Source organism: Calidris pugnax, unplaced genomic scaffold (assembly GCF_001431845.1).
Source record: "Calidris pugnax isolate Ruff unplaced genomic scaffold, ASM143184v1 scaffold86, whole genome shotgun sequence".
NCBI classification, from domain to species: Eukaryota; Metazoa; Chordata; class Aves; order Charadriiformes; family Scolopacidae; genus Calidris; species Calidris pugnax.
The window spans coordinates 1,706,504-1,724,173 of record NW_015090843.1 but is presented as its reverse complement, the minus strand read 5'-3'; the positions used below and the strand labels follow the sequence as shown (position 1 = coordinate 1,724,173).

Sequence of the window (17,670 nt, the reverse complement as noted above, 5' to 3'; positions counted from 1 at the left end):
TCCTGGGACAGGCATGGACTCTATCCCGAGTGAATACAACTGAATGTAGAGGTTATTCCCAGGCCAAGTTTGCAAGCCAGGGGACCCATGCACAAATTAACCGGTTCCTGCAGCCACAGTGACAAAGCCAAGGGAGGTGCAGTGTCTTTTCTCCTTCCTACCCCCAAAGCCAACTAGCAGAAACCTCATGGTCCCTGCTGCTCCACATTTTTGCCTTCTCTGGCCCGCACAAAGGGCACTGTATCTTTGGGCTAAAGGAATAGGACAGTGCAGTGTCTTTTCTCCTTCCTACCCCCAAAACCAACTAGCAGAGACCTCATGGTCCCTGCTGCTCCACACTTTTGCTTTTTCTGGACTACACAAAGGGCACTGTATCTTTGGACTAAAGGAATAGGACAGACAATAGGACAAGAGGACAATAGTTAAGTTGTGCCAGGGGAAGTTTAGATTAGATATTAGGAAAATTTTACACTGAAACGGTCATTAAGCCTTGGCAGAAGCTGCCCAGGGCAGTGGTGGAGTCCCCATTCCTGAAGGTATTTAAAAGCCGGGCAGACGTGGTGCTGAGGGACATGGGTCAGTGATGGGTTTTGTCAGTGTTGGGGTGATGGTTGGACTCGATGGTCTGAAAGGTCCCTTCCAACCCAGACAATTCTATGCCTCTATGAATACTCCCACCTCGGCATTTATGGAGCATAGGATGGGGAGTCGAGGACTGCTGTTTGGCACCATGAGAGACTCTTTCATGAGACCTCCACATCTCATGGGTGGTTTCTGCCATGTCTACAAAGGTTTCAGTGACCCATCCACCTGCCCCTGGTTGTCTCGTGTGGGAACTGGATCCAAACTATGTCTATGACTCCCTTCCTGTGGGCACCAGAGAGTGAGAAAAGATCAGGATGTTCCAGCAGATACTTGGGTCTCAGCAGGGTGGGATGCTGCCAGAACACAGTTCCTGTTGGATGTTGGGAAGACACTCACACCCTTTTCTAGGCCTCTTCTGATAGTGGGATTAATTAACAAATTAGATCAGGGGATTGCTTCAGTTAAAAACAACCTCCAAATTGCCTATTTTCTCTCACACCTTTTCCCTTACTGAGTTCCACCACCTCACCACAATCAACACAACCGAGGGGGCCTGCATGGAAGCAGGGCTCCTTAAGATTGTATTTTTTAAAAATGATATATCAAACCATTCCCTCCAGCACAACAACCATCAAACCATTCCCTCCAGCACAACAACCTTTTTTTTTTTTTTTTCCCCACAGAATTGCTGTGATTTTTGTTTCACTGAAACAAACCCCACTACCTTCGCTTCATAGCCTCAACACTCATCTTGTAAAAGAAGATGTTATCAAGATTCTGTCTGTTGAGTAGCTTTTAACTGAATTTATCATCAAATTGGGAATGTTTTGTTCTAGATATCCCATGAGACCACTGGAATCTGTGGTCTAACTAAGAGCTCTGGGGGCTTGTGGCAGCCTAAATAGTAGCAGCCTATTTATCTACTGCAGAGAGAGTCACTGGTTGTGCCCCTGTAACAGCTTTCTGCAATAACGTGCCTCCACAGTTGTCTTTTATTGACGGTTGGCTTTTTCTGTATGAAATTAGTACCCTTGGGCAAATGTATCCTTTGCATTTCTCTTCCTCGCTGCAGCACTATGGGGAAGCCTCTGGGCCTTTTCCTGGGCTGTGATGAAGCCACATCCATGAATGTAACAAGTCCAGCTTCAACACACTTTTCTTTCTCACTGGTATTTTTAATGCTTTTCACAGCCGTTTTTAAAACAATTATTAACAAGCAAGTTCACTACCCCAGTCCTAATCACCACTGGAGCTGTCAGCGTGGATCAGGGCAAACTGGGTCATCAGCAATTAGAAAATATCTCAGTGACAAGGCACCAATGACAAACTGGGATTGTGGAAAAGACAGCATCCCCCAAACAGCGTTCCAGCGTCATGCTTTGCAAGCACAAGATGGGCATCACCTCCTGGCAGTGCTGGGAGAAAGCAAATAGGAATATTCTTCATAAAAAAAAATGTATTCAAAGTACACATGATGTAACCCAAAGGCAATAACTATGTTTACCCATCTGTGATACAGGAGCATGAGCATTGCCCCTAGAAAACCTCTCGAATTGCATTAAAAGGCCTCCATAAACTATGTTAAAAACCCATTCCCAGTTGAAAATACTTGGCAATATACAGGTATGAGAATATTCTTCTCTATGTTTTTGACAGTAGACCCAGGCTCTACTAATATTTCTGGGAATACAGAGCTATTTGGAAGCCAGATATTTCAGCAACAAACTGATGACCATCCTGTGTTGGAAAATGGGTTTCATATGGAAGTATAATTACCAGATCTGATATAAAACTAGACAACTGATTATCCCCTCTGGCCCAGGCAGACCGACTTTGTCAGGGCTAGGAGCAGAAAAATCTTCTCCTTCCGTTCTGCTGGTTTTCTTAATTTCAGTAACAGTATGCTTGCATGGGCAACTAAAGAGCCACATGACCTTGCATATTCAGTGTCGGTATCGATGAGATCCATGAAGGAGCAAAGGCACCTAATAGCCACCTGTTTATGCTTACAAGTATGGAAAGCTCCATGTATTTCCCTCTGTATAAAAAAGAAGTGAATATACCAAAAGTTATTGTGGTACGATGGGTGAAAGCCACTGTGGTTCCCATCTAAGTGCCATAATCGGCCATGGTATCTTCCCATCTATTTTAAAAAACAAACAAACAAAAACCAGAAAAACCAAACAACATTATCTGAAACCATTCAGAACCTCATTAAAATCATTATGAACCAAATTACAAACCTAAATGTTTTCCAAACCATAGAGACCAAGGAAATCTCCAGAGTGGGAGACATATGGTAAGTTTGAGATGCTAAAGTTTGGACATTTTGAGGTCAAACAAAAATATTTTTGTACTTTTTCATAAGTCATAAAATGACTGAACCGAATTCACTTAGACTTTCCTAGGAGAGCTTGGTGGACTACTGGAGGAAAAGACAGATGGAAATAGCAAACCCAGAAAAAAGTCCAGCTGGTTTGTCCAGAGCTGACATTATTGCTCCTATAGATCTACAATAAATGTAATCTGGTCTACAAACAATGTGCAATAATGTCCAATAGTTTTGTGGAAAATTACAGATAGAGACAAGAATAACTGCACATACACAATAACCACAGGAGTGCAGAACCAGTGCAACACCCCACGGACCCTCTGCACCCAGTGGCATTTCACTAGGGGAAGTGCCTGCCTGGTCATCATATGATGATTAGTAAGGCCAAACCTAATCAGCCTGTTGTTTCCAAGAAAAGTTTTGGATATTGATGTACATGTCTGTAGAGAGAGGGTTTGGAAATCTGAAAATATTATTTTTGCTGGTGTGGGAGAGAAAACATAGCCCAGGGATCACCCATTTAATCCTGTGGGAAAGCATGTTTCAGTAGAAAGGCTGAGGGACTTGGGTCTGTTCAGTCTGGAGAAGAGAAGTCTGAGGCGTGATCTGATCAACACCTATAAATACTTCAAGGGTGGGTGTCAGGAGGATGGGGCCAGTCTTTTTTCAGTGGTGCCCAGGGACAGGACAAGAGGAAATGGGCACAAACTGGAACATGGGAAGTTCCATCTAAAGATCACAGAATCACAGAATCTTCTAGGTTGGAAGGGACCTCAAAGATCATCTTGTCCAACCGTCAACCTAACTGACAAAAATAGACACTCGCACAACAAAGAAGCATCACCATCACTAAACCATACCTCCCAGCACTACATTAACCTGTCTTTTGAACACCTAGATGAGGAGGAACTTCTTTGCTGTGAGGGTGGCAGAGCCCTGGCAGAGGCTGCCCTGGGAGGTGGTGAAGTCTCCTTCTCTGGAGACATTCAAACCCACCTGGACACGTTCCTGTGGGACCTGCTCTGGGTGGACCTGCTCTGGCAGGGGGTTGGACTGGATGATCTCCAGAGGTCCCTTCCAACCCCATAGCATTCTGTGATTCTGTGCCAGAAGGAGGTTTTTACCACCTTTTATAGAACAATATATGCAGCTCTCTTTACAGGTTATAGAGTGATAAAGTGTACCTCCCTGTAGCTTTATGGGCTCCTCATTTTCAGTCTCAATTAGAATCCTGAAGAGAAGGAGTATCCTTTATATTCTCTCTTTTTCTTCTTTTCCCCACAGAAAACTGAGAAAACCAGGAGTTAGGCTCAACTAGTAGAGCAGCAAGCAGCCTTCCAGGGAAAAGAGAATAGGAGAAAGACCATCTGTCCCAGAGGAACAGCTTCTCTTCCCCAGGGTAGTGCAGAAGACTAGGAAGAGCTCAAAGGGACAGTCAGCCTTATCTACGCATCCATCCGACCACGTAGGAAGGAGCAGCAGCAACTGCCAGGGACCTCCTGAGAATAGAGACTGCCTAGCAATATTTTGATGGAAGAAGGGATAAATAAGAGAACAAAATGAAGTCATTCATGCTGGCACACAGCTCAGGTGTTGTGCAAATTACCTGTCCCTGCCAACTTGTTAGTAGTGAAAACTGTAGTTCAAAACGCCCTTAGATGTAGCTACTGAAGTGTCTAGAGTAAGAGCAGACTGCTTTTTTTTTTTCACCCCATGTCTGAGCACAGAAAGAATAGCCTGGCCCTCTGAGGCATGAAAAAGAACAAATTAGAATGAGGGTAAAATGAAATAACACTGATAGTGAACTTGCGGTCGCGGCGGTTTCTCTAACGCGAAGGGCAGATTAGGGCTTTATCAAGGATCTGATTTGCCAGAGCAGAAAAAGAGAATTCTGTAGCCTGCAAATACGCTCAGGAAGACAAAGAGTAAGGCTCGTTTACAGGCAATGAGCCCGGTTCTTCACTCTCAGAGACGCTCTCCCCAGAGTAACCTAAAACAGAAGCATTGCTTATTTACTCCAGTGTCTGCTGGTGAAAGGGTACCCCAGCCCATCACACGCAAATGATAAGTCACGGCAGAGGAAATGGAAAATTAGATCAAAGCAAAAGATTTGTTTGCACCAAGACTAGCAGGAGAGGGAGGTACGCTCGATGTAAATACAGCGCCAGGCTCCCGGGGACCAGGGTATTTTTATCAAGGTAAGTCAATGGCACCATGAAAAGGTCACCTGCAATTCGGTTCTGTGCTTTGTTCTGGGCACGGGGGCAAGCCAGCAACGCTCTCATACAATGCCTCCTTCAGAGCCATAAAGTAATAGGGTGAAAAGGAAAAAGGTCAAGAAAAAGCAGAGGCTGGGACACCCTGACTTCGTAAAGCAGAACCATTCTCCAGCTAAGAGCTAAATGAGACAAATGACAAATTTACCTCTTACCAAAAAGCTCTTGAATGCAATAAGAGTACATATGCAGAGAGAAAGCAGAGAGCTGTGCTCCCTGTTGGGCTAATAAGAAGTGTCATTATACCCCTCTTCAGTGCTGCTGTTCAGTAATACCCGTCATGCAGAGGATAATAATGATAAATTTCAGCAAAATGAACTCTGAATTTATTTTCCTAGTGAAATAACCCGGTTTTCTAGAACGCTGGTTCAGAGGGTTCATAAGTATGCATGCAAATTGTAGTGATTAGATCGAATTTGAGAATGTACTCAATAGGGCAACAACATCCAAATGCCAAGTTGTAAAATTGATCACTTGAATGCAAACAAATCCAGATTTGCCAAGTTCAAGCATTTGAAATCACAAGCCATTCTGTTCTAAAAATCAGGAGATTCAACATTAATAAATGTAGGATTACAGTTATCACTCAGTTGTGTTGGATTTTTTAGGATTCAAAAGTTAAAACCCATCTGCCAATCAAGACTTAGATTATGACTTCCTGTATGTATATATATTTTAGAGACAAGAAATTTTAATAATAGCAAAGAAGCTTGGATTTCAAGGAAAATACCAAGTATCTTGAGAGTTCACAGTACAGCAGTGCTTCAATAGCCACAGATAATTAAAATGTCTTTTATCACTACATTTGGACCCTGCTTAAAAATGGCATTCCAAAAAATTATTTTAATAATGGGCCATGGAAGTGGTTCTGATTCACCAAGTGAGAAAAACTTGAAAGCAAATTGAGGATCTGCTGGGGAAAAGAAAACTATTTATAGGAACTATTTCAGAGAGAAATCTGTATTTTGGAGATGGAAAATGAAGGCACAGCAGAAGGTATTTTCCTGTGGAGTTCAGATGAAACACTGCATTCCCGTGCACTTTTACATTGTATTTGCTTCAAGAAGTGTGTCTGGTCTCACCTCTGCAGAAAAAACAGATACCAGTTTGGGCACTGGCATCACCTAAGCCACATGTAGGCACCCAGTTTGCCTCCTCCCCATCCCACACATGGATGCTCACAGTCCAGTACTCCTCCCTCTCCAACCCAATCATTCCCCTATTGAACACAGCCGAGCCCTCTTTCAAGTTTCAAGTCCATCTTCCAAAATAAGGATATTTTGGGACTTGTCTATAGAACAGCTGAAGTGGTTTTTAAGCAGAAGAACACATTCATTATCTCCTAATCCTGTTTCCAGGCATGGAGCAGCCACTTTGGCCACTGGAATTAAAATAAATCATTAAAATAAAAACAAAACATAACGCAGTAGTCAAAATATTTTCTATCCAAAATAATAAAATAAAAATATAGTAATCGTAAATAAATTCTAGTCTGAGCACAGTGAGGAAGATTTCAGCTCAGATAAAGTTTGGCAAAGTCATAAGTAACTGAAAAGATTCCTGTAATAATTCTTACACTGAGTGACCTCAGGTACAGAAAGCATTACTACCAAACATTATATCATAAATAATTTCTATCCAGGCTTGAAAAAGAGCTGTAAGAGATGAAATTTAAAAATGAGCTGATTGTGTCTAGTGCCATCTGATAAAATTGTATCCTTGACAGCTGAGTTGTAACCTCAAGCAAATATCAATCAAGCCAGCAAATCAATAAAATGAACAAAGGTGATTATTCAGAGTTATAATTCCTCAGAAACATGTATTCATGAAATACTATACCAGGAAAATTTAGTGGTAATTCCACTTTGGCTGAAAATGGGCTGACTTCATTATTCTCCCAGATACTTGCTATGAGCTTATTAATTTTGAAGCCAATAACTTTTATGACTTCTCCTGTTGACAGGCAGCATTCATTTCCAAACATTTCATAGATGGAGCCTGAAAAGAAATACAAAAGGAAAGAAAAGTGTTATTCAGCTTTTTCTCACTTTGTCAAGTGTCTTTACCTCTTGGAATGAAAGCAAAAATACTAAAAATAACTTATATGAAATAACTCTTATCCTGCGATCACTAACCTAATTTTAATTTTCTTCCTTAGTGTCAGGAGAAAATCTGTCTTGTGACTTCAATGTACACATAGATGAGTTCTGTGTGTCCTTAGATGGATGTAAGGAACACAAGGTCTGAAAAACCTGCATTTCCAAGTTTTTAGGCCAAATTGGAATGAGGCAGAGTACAGGATGGCCTGGGTCATCGGGTGGGAAAGGTGCCTCTGCAGGGGGCATAGCATGTCCTGTACCAGACTACAACAGAAGCCAAAAATCATAGACCCTAAAAGGTGCCCAGGGAGAGGCCAGGAGGCATCAGAGCGCAACCAGCATTTGAGCTTCCTGGAGTAACAGAAAACCTGAAGAAAGCACAAGAAATTGGAAAACTGGCAAACTACCAGTGTTCATCCCTGCCCCATGCTGAAACAAGCCTACAGATTCGGACCTGGCAGCCAAACAAAATTGCCTTTTTTTTTTTTTCTTTTTCCTTCCTTTCCTCTTGTGATGCTCAGAAGTGTGAGGGCAGGAACAAGGCAATCCAACCAAGCGTTTCAGAGCTTCCTCAGCAAAAGCTGGACCTTCAGCTTGCCCGGCCAAAACCCAACCCTCCCTCCTGCATTCGAGCTGTGATCAATCTCTGCCGTTTTAGAAGTGAGGGTAGGAACACAAGAAGAAAGCAAAATCAAAACAAAAGCCAAGTTATGCAGAAGAAGCAAAATTTTTCCTGGTGACTGCAGGAGATGAGCAGCAGCTTTGAGACACGGGGTCAATTAACTGTATGTAACGTCAGTGCAGCAAACACACGGTGTTCCTTTTGTAGACAGAATTGCAGTGAGCACGGAACATCAGAAATGTTGACTTTATTCCCAGCTTCCATTCTTGTCCTTCCAAGAATTAACTGAGCTCCCTCCTGATGTGATGTGGAAGTTCCCTTTCTGGAAACCCAGAAATTTCATTCCCCTTGTGGTGAGAAACCTTATTCTGATTTCCACTCCCCACTCACTGGTGAGTGTATTCATCTGCTAACGTTGCTCTGCTACTTAAAATACTTTCTTTTTTTTTTTTCCCAATTTCCATTTCTCCTTTACCCAAAGGGTTTGCAAGGTTAATTTTTCCCTTCTCTGGTCACATTTCTGACCAAACTCTAGAAGAAACAATTTTTTTCCTTCCCATAATCCCTCTCATAGTCCCTTCTTGCATCTTGTCCAGTCTAAAGTCTTCTCTTTTTTTCTTCCCTTTTAACCCAGGCAGCCAGAATGGTCTCAGAATGGTCTGTTTAAACCCTGACCTCTGGCTATGTAGTAGCAATCAATAATTGAGATGGCATGTACCAAAATATTGCCATTGCCTGCAGAACCCACTTCCCGGAGAAAGTCCTATTCTTTATTCCACAGCTCTGCTGGCAGTTAGTGGGGAAGAAAAAAAAATGGTTTTGGGTTTTTTTTTTTGTTTTTTTTCCAGGTGTCATATCAGAAATGCAACTATTAGCCAAGTGATTTTCCTAATGCTCACTCGCAATTAATTCCAGCCTGGGCTAATAAGCATCTCTTACTGAGTCTGGAGTGTATCTGTCAGCTCTGCTGCAGCACTTGGAGATGACAAGCCCTTGGTCACCACCTCCACCTCACTGGAAGTCACCGGGAGACCAATCAGAGCCAAAATTTCTCTGGTTTTAGCCCAGACCCTCGACAGATCACCACAGAATAACAGGGTTGTGTCAGGACAGGAGGATGAAGGAAAATAACACTGAGCAACTGGTCAAATTCACTCTGGTGTGAGGACATGTCCATCAAACCTCTCTGATGCTTGTGCAATGCTCTTGACAGGAAACCCCCAGCTGCTCCCCTGAAGAAGTCAGGGAGCAATGCATGTTTTTAACCCTATACTGGGCTAATAAGCATCTCTTACTGAGTCTGGAGTGTATCTGTCAGCTCTGCTGCAGCACTTGGAGATGACAAGCCCTTGGTCACCACCTCCACCTCACTGGAAGTCACCGGGAGACCAATCAGAGCCAAAATTTCTCTAGTTTTAGCCCAGACCCTCGACAGAACACCACAGAATAACAGGGTTGTGTCAGGACAGGAGGATGAAGGAAAATAACACTGAGCAACTGGTCAAATTCACTCTGGTGTGAGGACACGTCCATCAAACCTCTCTGATCCTTGTGCAATGCTCTTGCCAGGAAACCCCCAGCTGCTCCCCTGAAGAAGTCAGAGAGTGATGCATGTTTTTAACCCTATGTACAAGAATCTAGGTTAAAAATTAATAATAACTAAGAAGTTCCATGGCAGATGCTTTGGGCAGGCTGGATGTAGCAACACTGCCTTCTTTCCCTTACTGGGGATCCTATGTGGGATCAGGGGGACTGTTGTACATGGGCTCTAAACTCCCCCAGCAGGCTACTGCCTTTCTGTTACACACCAGGACAGTGGTCAGCACGGAGATATTCTGTATTATAGTGCCACACAAACATCAAACACAGTCAGGTGAAACACCACGCCGTTTACGCATCCCTTCAACCGGCCTGCTACTAAAGCAGAAGACCAAGGGAGCTGCTGCCCTTTAACTATAGAAGAAAAACCTGGTTTTCTCATTGTAAAGATAGTGCATCCTTGTTTGCTCTCCTTCTAGTCCCTGAGCAATTCAGCACTGAGTGACTCACTCGGATGTCTCCGCTGGGTATTGCTGCAGCTCCGGGCAGCGGGCTGGCGGCTGCTCCAGGAAACGCATGAGGAGTCATCATCGCTCTCATTGCTGGAGCTGAGCCCTGTAGGATGTCTTATGACAGCCAGAAAAGTGTATGTGCCATAGTTATTTCATATCAGAGCGAGAGGGAGAGAAAGACCGAGCAGCCGTGAAGAGGGTAATATTCCTCCTGTGCCGAACCACCTCGCTCCTCACATCAGCCACAGCAGAGATCACGGGCAACCACGATATAATTAGACACGGGGCATCCCAGAGGACCCAGCGTGATGAGCTCTGCATTATAGAAACATGGAAAGATGAGCAAAGAATTCCAATATGTTCACCCTCAAACAAATATTTGTGAAAAACCTACTCAAAACAGGAGCTTCTAGAGGCTTTTTTTTTTCTCCAGTGCAGATTTAGATCCAGCTTCTCCAGACTGCCTCACCTGGAAACAGACCCCTAGAAACCATTTAACGGATAGAAATAACTACACTGACTAATTATGGGTTTTCTTTCACCTCTGCCAGATGGCCTTGGCGAGGATGCCCTTCTGTGCAGCCAGGACCCACCGTGCAGCCACCTACAAGCATGGACATGGAGCCACGTGGGCTTGGTGGCCTCGATGGCTGGGCTTGAATTCCAAATAACAAGGGAGCTGGAGTAGAGCAAAGCAAGAAACAGCCCCCAGAGGGAGAATGGGACAGTTAAGAAGCTGAACTTCTCAAAAAACAATGATGTGATTGAAGAAGATCTAACCCCTACTTCAGTCTGTATCCACGGCAAAGTGGTGTCACCAAGAAATAAAGACAGGAATCAGAGAAGGGCCCTGCTTCTGATCAAAGGTGAGTTCTGAAGCACTTACTGCTTTTATCAGGTTTGCTTTTCCTCAGGCACACAATAGCTTAACTACAAATCATACTACAGAGAGTTTGGGAAGTCCTGCCCTCCATCACAAAATAAAAAGTATAAAAAAGTGCTTGCAAAGAAAATGAAAGGAGATGATCAGTCAATGATGGGCCCAGGGCTGAGGATCCCATCTGGCAATGGCCATGAGACGAGGCCAGTTCTGCCAAACACTCAAAAATAGGCGATTGCATGACACAAAAATTAGCCTTTGACAAAACAATCGAAATTTGCAAGACATGAGAAATGAGGTTAACAATCTAGACAGGGTAAAGAGGGGCCTGGCCCTGCAGAGGTGGCAAAGAATCTAAAACGCTACAAGAAAAGGGTAAAATACACAAGAAGAGAAAATCTGCCCTCATAAAAGAGAGAAAGTACCTGAGGCAGACAAGCATATGGAGTTCAAGCTGGAGTCTACAAAAAGCATTACATGGAGCTGCAGGCTCTGAAACATCAAGGGCCAGGATAATGCATTCAGAAAAAAAAAAAAGATGGATTATAAATGCCAGACTGCGAGCAGCAAACAGCGTGCACAGAGCAGGCACACGGGGCTGTCACAGCACCACAGCTCCCAGGGCCCTTCATCACAACAGAACCTAACTCTGGTGGGGAAAACAAATGGATCAGTCAGCTAAAAGCACCGGTTTTTGGAAAAAAGTGAGATGAAAATTAAAACTTAAAAAAAAAAAAAGCCACGGTTTTAATTAAAATTAAAAAGAAAATCAAGGGAGCTGGATGTCTTACCATCAAAGAAATAAATATTACATGGGTGCATAACGCACTGGAGAAGAAGAGAATGCTTTGTAATAATACCAAGGAAAGTGAACCCCTTCTTGAATTAAAGAAAGAGGGAAAGAAAAGATGCATTTTTTAGCATCGTCAAGAAGAGAAAGGGTATTAAGCAGCTAGGGAGGATGCTTTAAGTCTTCTAGAAGAGAGGAAGGCTTTTAGCAGAGTAGAAGCAGAGAGTGCCCAAGAGTCCCAGGCCATGTGGCCATAGGAGAGTACCTTTCATCCCAGAGGAGAAGCTGGATGAATTGCTGGCACAAGCCCTGGGTCACAGAGCTGGGCCACCACGTTTTCCACCCAATTATGGAATTCAGAAACCAACTTCAACAGCTTTTCAGTAGTAAAACTCATTTGAGTGGACAGACAGACAGATAGATGTATATACATGTAGGTAAATAGATATCTACCCAGATGACCATTTTCATGGGCTACTTGTAGGATTTTAATTACCTCCTCTCATTTACCAGACTTTTATGAAATAGACCAAGAGGTTGAAAGATTATGAGGGTGAGAGGTTGGGAGGAGGGTCTAACAGACCAAGACCCTGATTGCAGAAGCCTCATTTTTAATGATACCAGGATTAAAAAAAAATTCATTAAAAAATGAAACTCTGCCAGCCATACAAGACCAGAATCACTTTGGGAGGGCGGGGGGAGCAACTGCACATACAGTATTGATTAAAATTACATATTTGCCTGCAACTGGATTGCCTTAGCCCTGATTTTAGCCCTTGCTTGGCTGTTTGCCTGGAATAGTACAATGAAGATTACATTCAGACAAGAAAAATGTTACCTGTGTGATTTGTCATTTAGGCATTTGCAGCAAATATTTGTGCTGATAAAAGGGAGGGAGGGAAACTGCATGGCTTCCAAAAGGGACAATAAAAATTCTTTTTTCCTTTAAAAGCCACAATAATTAGTCTTAAAACATTGTGAAAATACCTGCTGTGTGACAATGGGACCCTGAAAGATTTTACTTCAGTTGTGTGATGTGGACTCACACAATATATTGAAAAATAAAATTAAAATGAAAATGGACCTTTTAGTACAGTTATTTGTTGTTGCACAACGGTGTTTTTCCCACTCAAATCGCAAAGAAAGTGTAAGACATTGAAAATGTAAATCAAGTAACCTTAAGGACTGAATCTTTTTGATTTGGAAAAGATGTATGCAATTTAATGCAAAAAAAAAAAAAACAAACCCAAAAACATTTTAGCAGAACCCAGAATAAAGCAGCTTATTTACAATGATCAAACAATGCCCCCGAAGGCTGTAATTAAAGAGCTTGTTGCCTTTGAAACCACCTTTTCTAGATTGTTACTTTGTTCAATAAAAAACACATTTATACCCTTTGATAAGCTCATCCCTGTTTGACAATCCATATTAGCAGCCGCTGTGATCACATCAAAGCCACGATAACAATTGGTTCAGTAGCTTTTTCCTCCATCCTTCCTAAAATGCCAAGCAGCCACACCAACGTCATCCCTAACGTGAGCCCTTGGTTTGATTTATTTCTCATTATAGGTACAAGAAGAGTCTTTGGGTGTTAAAAACAACAATATAAAACACAAATACAGTGGATGCCTGAGACAGAGACTGTCACTGCTCATGTCAGGGCGTCTGACAGTACCACCGGGAGAAATATTTTATAATACAGGGTAGAACAGCAAACATCTCAGCAATATTTCCCTTTTTCTTCCCCGGCAGCTTAGAGACCTGCTCAGTGACTGCTCTGGGAGGGAAGGAACGCTTGGCTGATGCTGATGGGAGGTTTGACAAACTCAGGGCCACGGCTGGGCAGCAATAACCCATCACTCCCGTCCATCTCCCTTTTACCCAACACCACCGGGCAGTTTCACAAGGAGAGCTGCGGGGGGAAAGGCAGACAGGACAAAAGGCTTCACTGAGGTGGCACAGAGGACCTTTCAGCAGGGCTGGAGCTGGAGCCCGGGCTGGCTGACTCCCAGTCTAACCATCTGTCTGCTGCAGGGCGCCGCCAAGCACTTCCAAATATCCTCCTAACAAAATGGGATCTCTTTGCAGGCCAAACGCTGGGCATCGGCTCCCTCGCCCTGTGAGTGTTGAATCCTTGCAGGAAAAAAAGCTCCCAACTTCTCCCTTTCATCTCTGGGTAACACCCAGGGAATTCACTGGGGCTGGCAGGCACGGCCGGCTGAGAAAGAAGATCCAGGGGGAACCTGGCTGCTTCTCAGGGAGGTGATGAAAGATCTCCCGCCAGGCCCTGAAAGAGTAGAGCTTTGTCCCCACGTCCTTTTCCCTCTGCTCCTGTCTCCACCATTATGCTGTCATCAGTTGCCCATATGGGTGCTGGCTTGCCCCCATCAGAGGTGACTCTGTGTCAGGGGCTGGTGGAACAGTTCTCCTCCCACAGAAAGACACAACATCCCTTTTTTTTTTTTTTTTTTTTTTTAACAAAGACCAAGCTTTTCCCCTAACAAAATGGGATCTCTTTGCAGGCCAAACGCTGGGCATCGGCTCCCTCGCCCTGTGAGTGTTGAATCCTTGCAGGAAAAAAAGCTCCCAACTTCTCCCTTTCATCTCTGGGTAACACCCAGGGAATTCACTGGGGCTGGCAGGCACGGCCGGCTGAGAAAGAAGATCCAGGGGGAACCTGGCTGCTTCTCAGGGAGGTGATGAAAGATCTCCCGCCAGGCCCTGAAAGAGTAGAGCTTTGTCCCCACGTCCTTTTCCCTCTGCTCCTGTCTCCACCATTATGCTGTCATCAGTTGCCCATATGGGTGCTGGCTTGCCCCCATCAGAGGTGACTCTGTGTCAGGGGCTGGTGGAACAGTTCTCCTCCCACAGAAAGACACAACATCCCTCCCCCCAGTGCAGCCATTCAGCCCCAGTCCCAACGAGCTGCTTTCCCCCACCACACACCTCAGCCAAAATCAGGGTTTTATGAAGGCTGCTGTGGGCTCCCACAGCAATAGGAAGGGCATCGTGTATCTCTAATAAAAAAGATGCCACTCTTTATGGGCATTATTTGAGGGTTAGCCAATTGCTCAGACTTTATGCTCTTTGGCAAGAAGAGAGATCTATTTTAAAGTTGCAGGGAGGAGAGTTTTGCTTAATAACTTTAACCATGTTATACTCCTATTAAGCAGTAGGGAAAAGCAACCAATTTCTGATGGTGAGAAATTAGGTGTCTTTTTAAATTTATTTTTTCAGTCAAATACCTCCTGAGTGCTGAAGGCGCTAATCAGCAAGCTGGGTTTTCCCCACTAAACTCAAATAAATTAACATCTTCCTGGGAAGATATGGAGTGCCCCTGCCCATGGCAGAGGGGTTGGAACTTGAGGATTTTAAAGGTCCCTTCTATGGGTCTATGATTCTAAGATTCCCATCCGGGGAGGGGTTCAAGGCCAGGTTGGAGGGGGCTTGGAGCAACCTGGTCTGGTGGGAGGTGTCCCTGCCCAGGGCAGGGGGTTGGAACTGGATGGTCTCTAAGGTCCCTTAAAACTGAAACCATTCAGTGATTCTATGATTTTATGGTTCTATGTTTCTATAAGCTAAAAAATCATATGCACAATGACAGGCAGAGAAGGAAGGAAGCCCCAGCTTCTGTCTCCAACTATTTGCAAATAGAATAAAGCACCTCTAAGGCTGTTACTCACCCCTTCCTTCCTACCCACCAAGAGCTGGTGAACCCAGCTCCCCCCCTGCCCACACAGGGCTCCAGACGCCCGGGGGTGGCAACGGTCATGAAGGCCATGTGAATTTGTGTAGAAGGTTCTCTATCAAGTGACGCAGCACCTTTCTGGCCTTTGTAACAGCCCTTTTCACTCTAACGTGTCCTAAGGAACAAAAACCTGCAGGTTTGGTCAGTCTGGGACACAAATCCTCCAGGGATTTCAGCTGCTGAGCTGCTCCCCCCCGGAGTTGAACTCCCATCAAAAGGCTCCGTGCACAGAGGGCATCTTATATTGATCAGACCTAATTAGGCTGCAAGAGGGTCTGATTTTTGCCAGCACAAACCCATCAAGTAACAAAAGCTGTAAGATTTATCTTTTGCCATATAAAGTCAAACTTTAAATGTCAAGTGCTTTAAGCCATTTCAATCATAATGGAAATTTTTAAAAAATTACTTCTGCAGTTTCTGATTTATTCCTTTCCTGATAGGTTTATGGCCTTTTTTTTTTTTTTTAATACTTTCCTCTTATTCTCATCTATCCGGAGGGCTCTCACTCTGCATGTGGCAGCAGAGCTCCGTGCGTGCAGCACCCGCTGTAATGGAAAGAGCAAGTGAAACCACAGCTCCAAATGCAACATCCCTGACCTTTTGTTTGGGTTTACCCACGCGTGAGTCGGAATTACTGCAGCAGTCAAGAGAATGCCAAAAGCTGCTGTTGAGCAGCATTAGTCACTGCTTTAGCTGTCCGTGATTTGTTCTGTTTCATTCGTTTTCTCTTTGCAGCGCTACTTGCTTTGACTTAAGGTGTGATTATTGTAGCGTGTGTTTAACAGAAAATCTGTGCTTTGTTGGACGAGGTTTAAGAAGGCTGCTTAAAATTTAAGATCAGGACAGAGTGTTGAGCACGTGAACACACCAAGTCTCACTTTGAGATTTGTGAGGTCACCTGTTTTCCTATCTTATTTCATTTTCTGCACCTTTTCGTTTTCTTTCCCTTTCCCCCATCATCACATAAGCCTGTTCTGAAGGTTTAAATCTCATCCTGCTGGAGGAACACGGTTATGCATCCAGTTTCCCAGCCATGTAACATCTAGCACCTTCTGGTGAAGCCCAGAACTGGAAACGTGTTTAAGCATCTTCCCCTACTGAGATGACATCGTGCTGCCCCTTGTGCCATTACTGTGTGTCCAACAGAGCCAACCAGAAACAGCGAACCTGGACTACTGCTGTGTTCCCTTGTACATAGATCGCCAGGTACTGGAAGAAAAAAACACCCCACAAAAGCCCTGTAACTTCAGAACAATGTCTGGTCACGGGCTTGTCTATCATGAGAATTTTATCCCAGGATCTTCCCTCCTCTGTCATTTGTTATAGAATCATAGAATGGTTTGGGTTGGAAGGGACCTTAAAGCACTCCCAGTGCCACCCCCTGCCCTGGGCAGGGACACCTCCCACCACACCAGGTTGCTCCAAGCCCCCTCCAACCTGGCCTTGAACCCCTCCAGGGATGGGGCAGCCACAGCTTCTCTGGGCAACCTGGGCCAGGCTCTCACCACCCTCTTCCCCAGATCTCATCTCCCCTCTTTCAGTGTCAAACCCTTCCCCCTCATCCTATGGCTCAAGAGTTCCTCCCCATCTCTCCTGGAGCCCCTTTAAGGACTGGAAGGGGCTCTAAGGTCTCCCTGGAGCCTTCTCTTCTCCAGGCTGAACCCCCCAACTCTCTCAGCCTGTCATAGTCAGAGCTGTCATAGCCTATTAGAGTTGTCCCCTTGTCTTCCTAGAGCCCAAGTTTGTGAAAATTCCCTTGTTCTATTTATAAGATGGCAGGGAAGGAGGGCTCCTGCTGCTGCAGAACTCCTCCTCGCATCCCTGGGGCCCCAACAACAGCCGGGGACCCCTCTCCCCCTCCCCGCTGAAGGGAAACCCACGCGTGGAGGGCAGATTCAGTGAGGGAGGGCAGGGGGCATCGAGACAAGGCAGGTCATTTGGGTATTCTGCCCACCTCCTGTGCCATCCACAGAGGGACCCAGAGCTGAAGGTCACGGAAAGAAAATCCCCACAAGGAGATCCTCGAAACAGCTTTGCCCTCAGTGCCAGCCACCCGGGGTCAGATTTTTCTCACTGCATCTGGATGAGTCATCCCGTCAAGGGCAGCGGCAGGAATAAAATGAGCAATATCTGACCCATAAAAGTCAGGTTTTGCGCTCATATTGCATTCACTGAAGGGCACTTCCCTTCTTGTTCGGAATAAAACATGCTTCTGAAGGAGCCTGAACAAGTGCAGGGGAGTTTCAGTGGTACATATTAATAGAGACAATTTACTAGCACGCTCTGA

General features: G+C 44.5%; 1 protein-coding gene across 1 annotated transcript in view; it reads right to left on the bottom strand.

Moving 5' to 3' along the window:
- Positions 1-17,670, bottom strand: part of THEMIS (thymocyte selection associated) — a 76,399-nt gene that overhangs the window by 51,707 nt on the left and 7,022 nt on the right. The window contains exon 2 of the mRNA XM_014942616.1: positions 7,033-7,191. Within this exon, the coding sequence (XP_014798102.1) occupies positions 7,033-7,191 (159 nt within the window). The remainder of the gene's footprint in view (positions 1-7,032; positions 7,192-17,670) is intronic.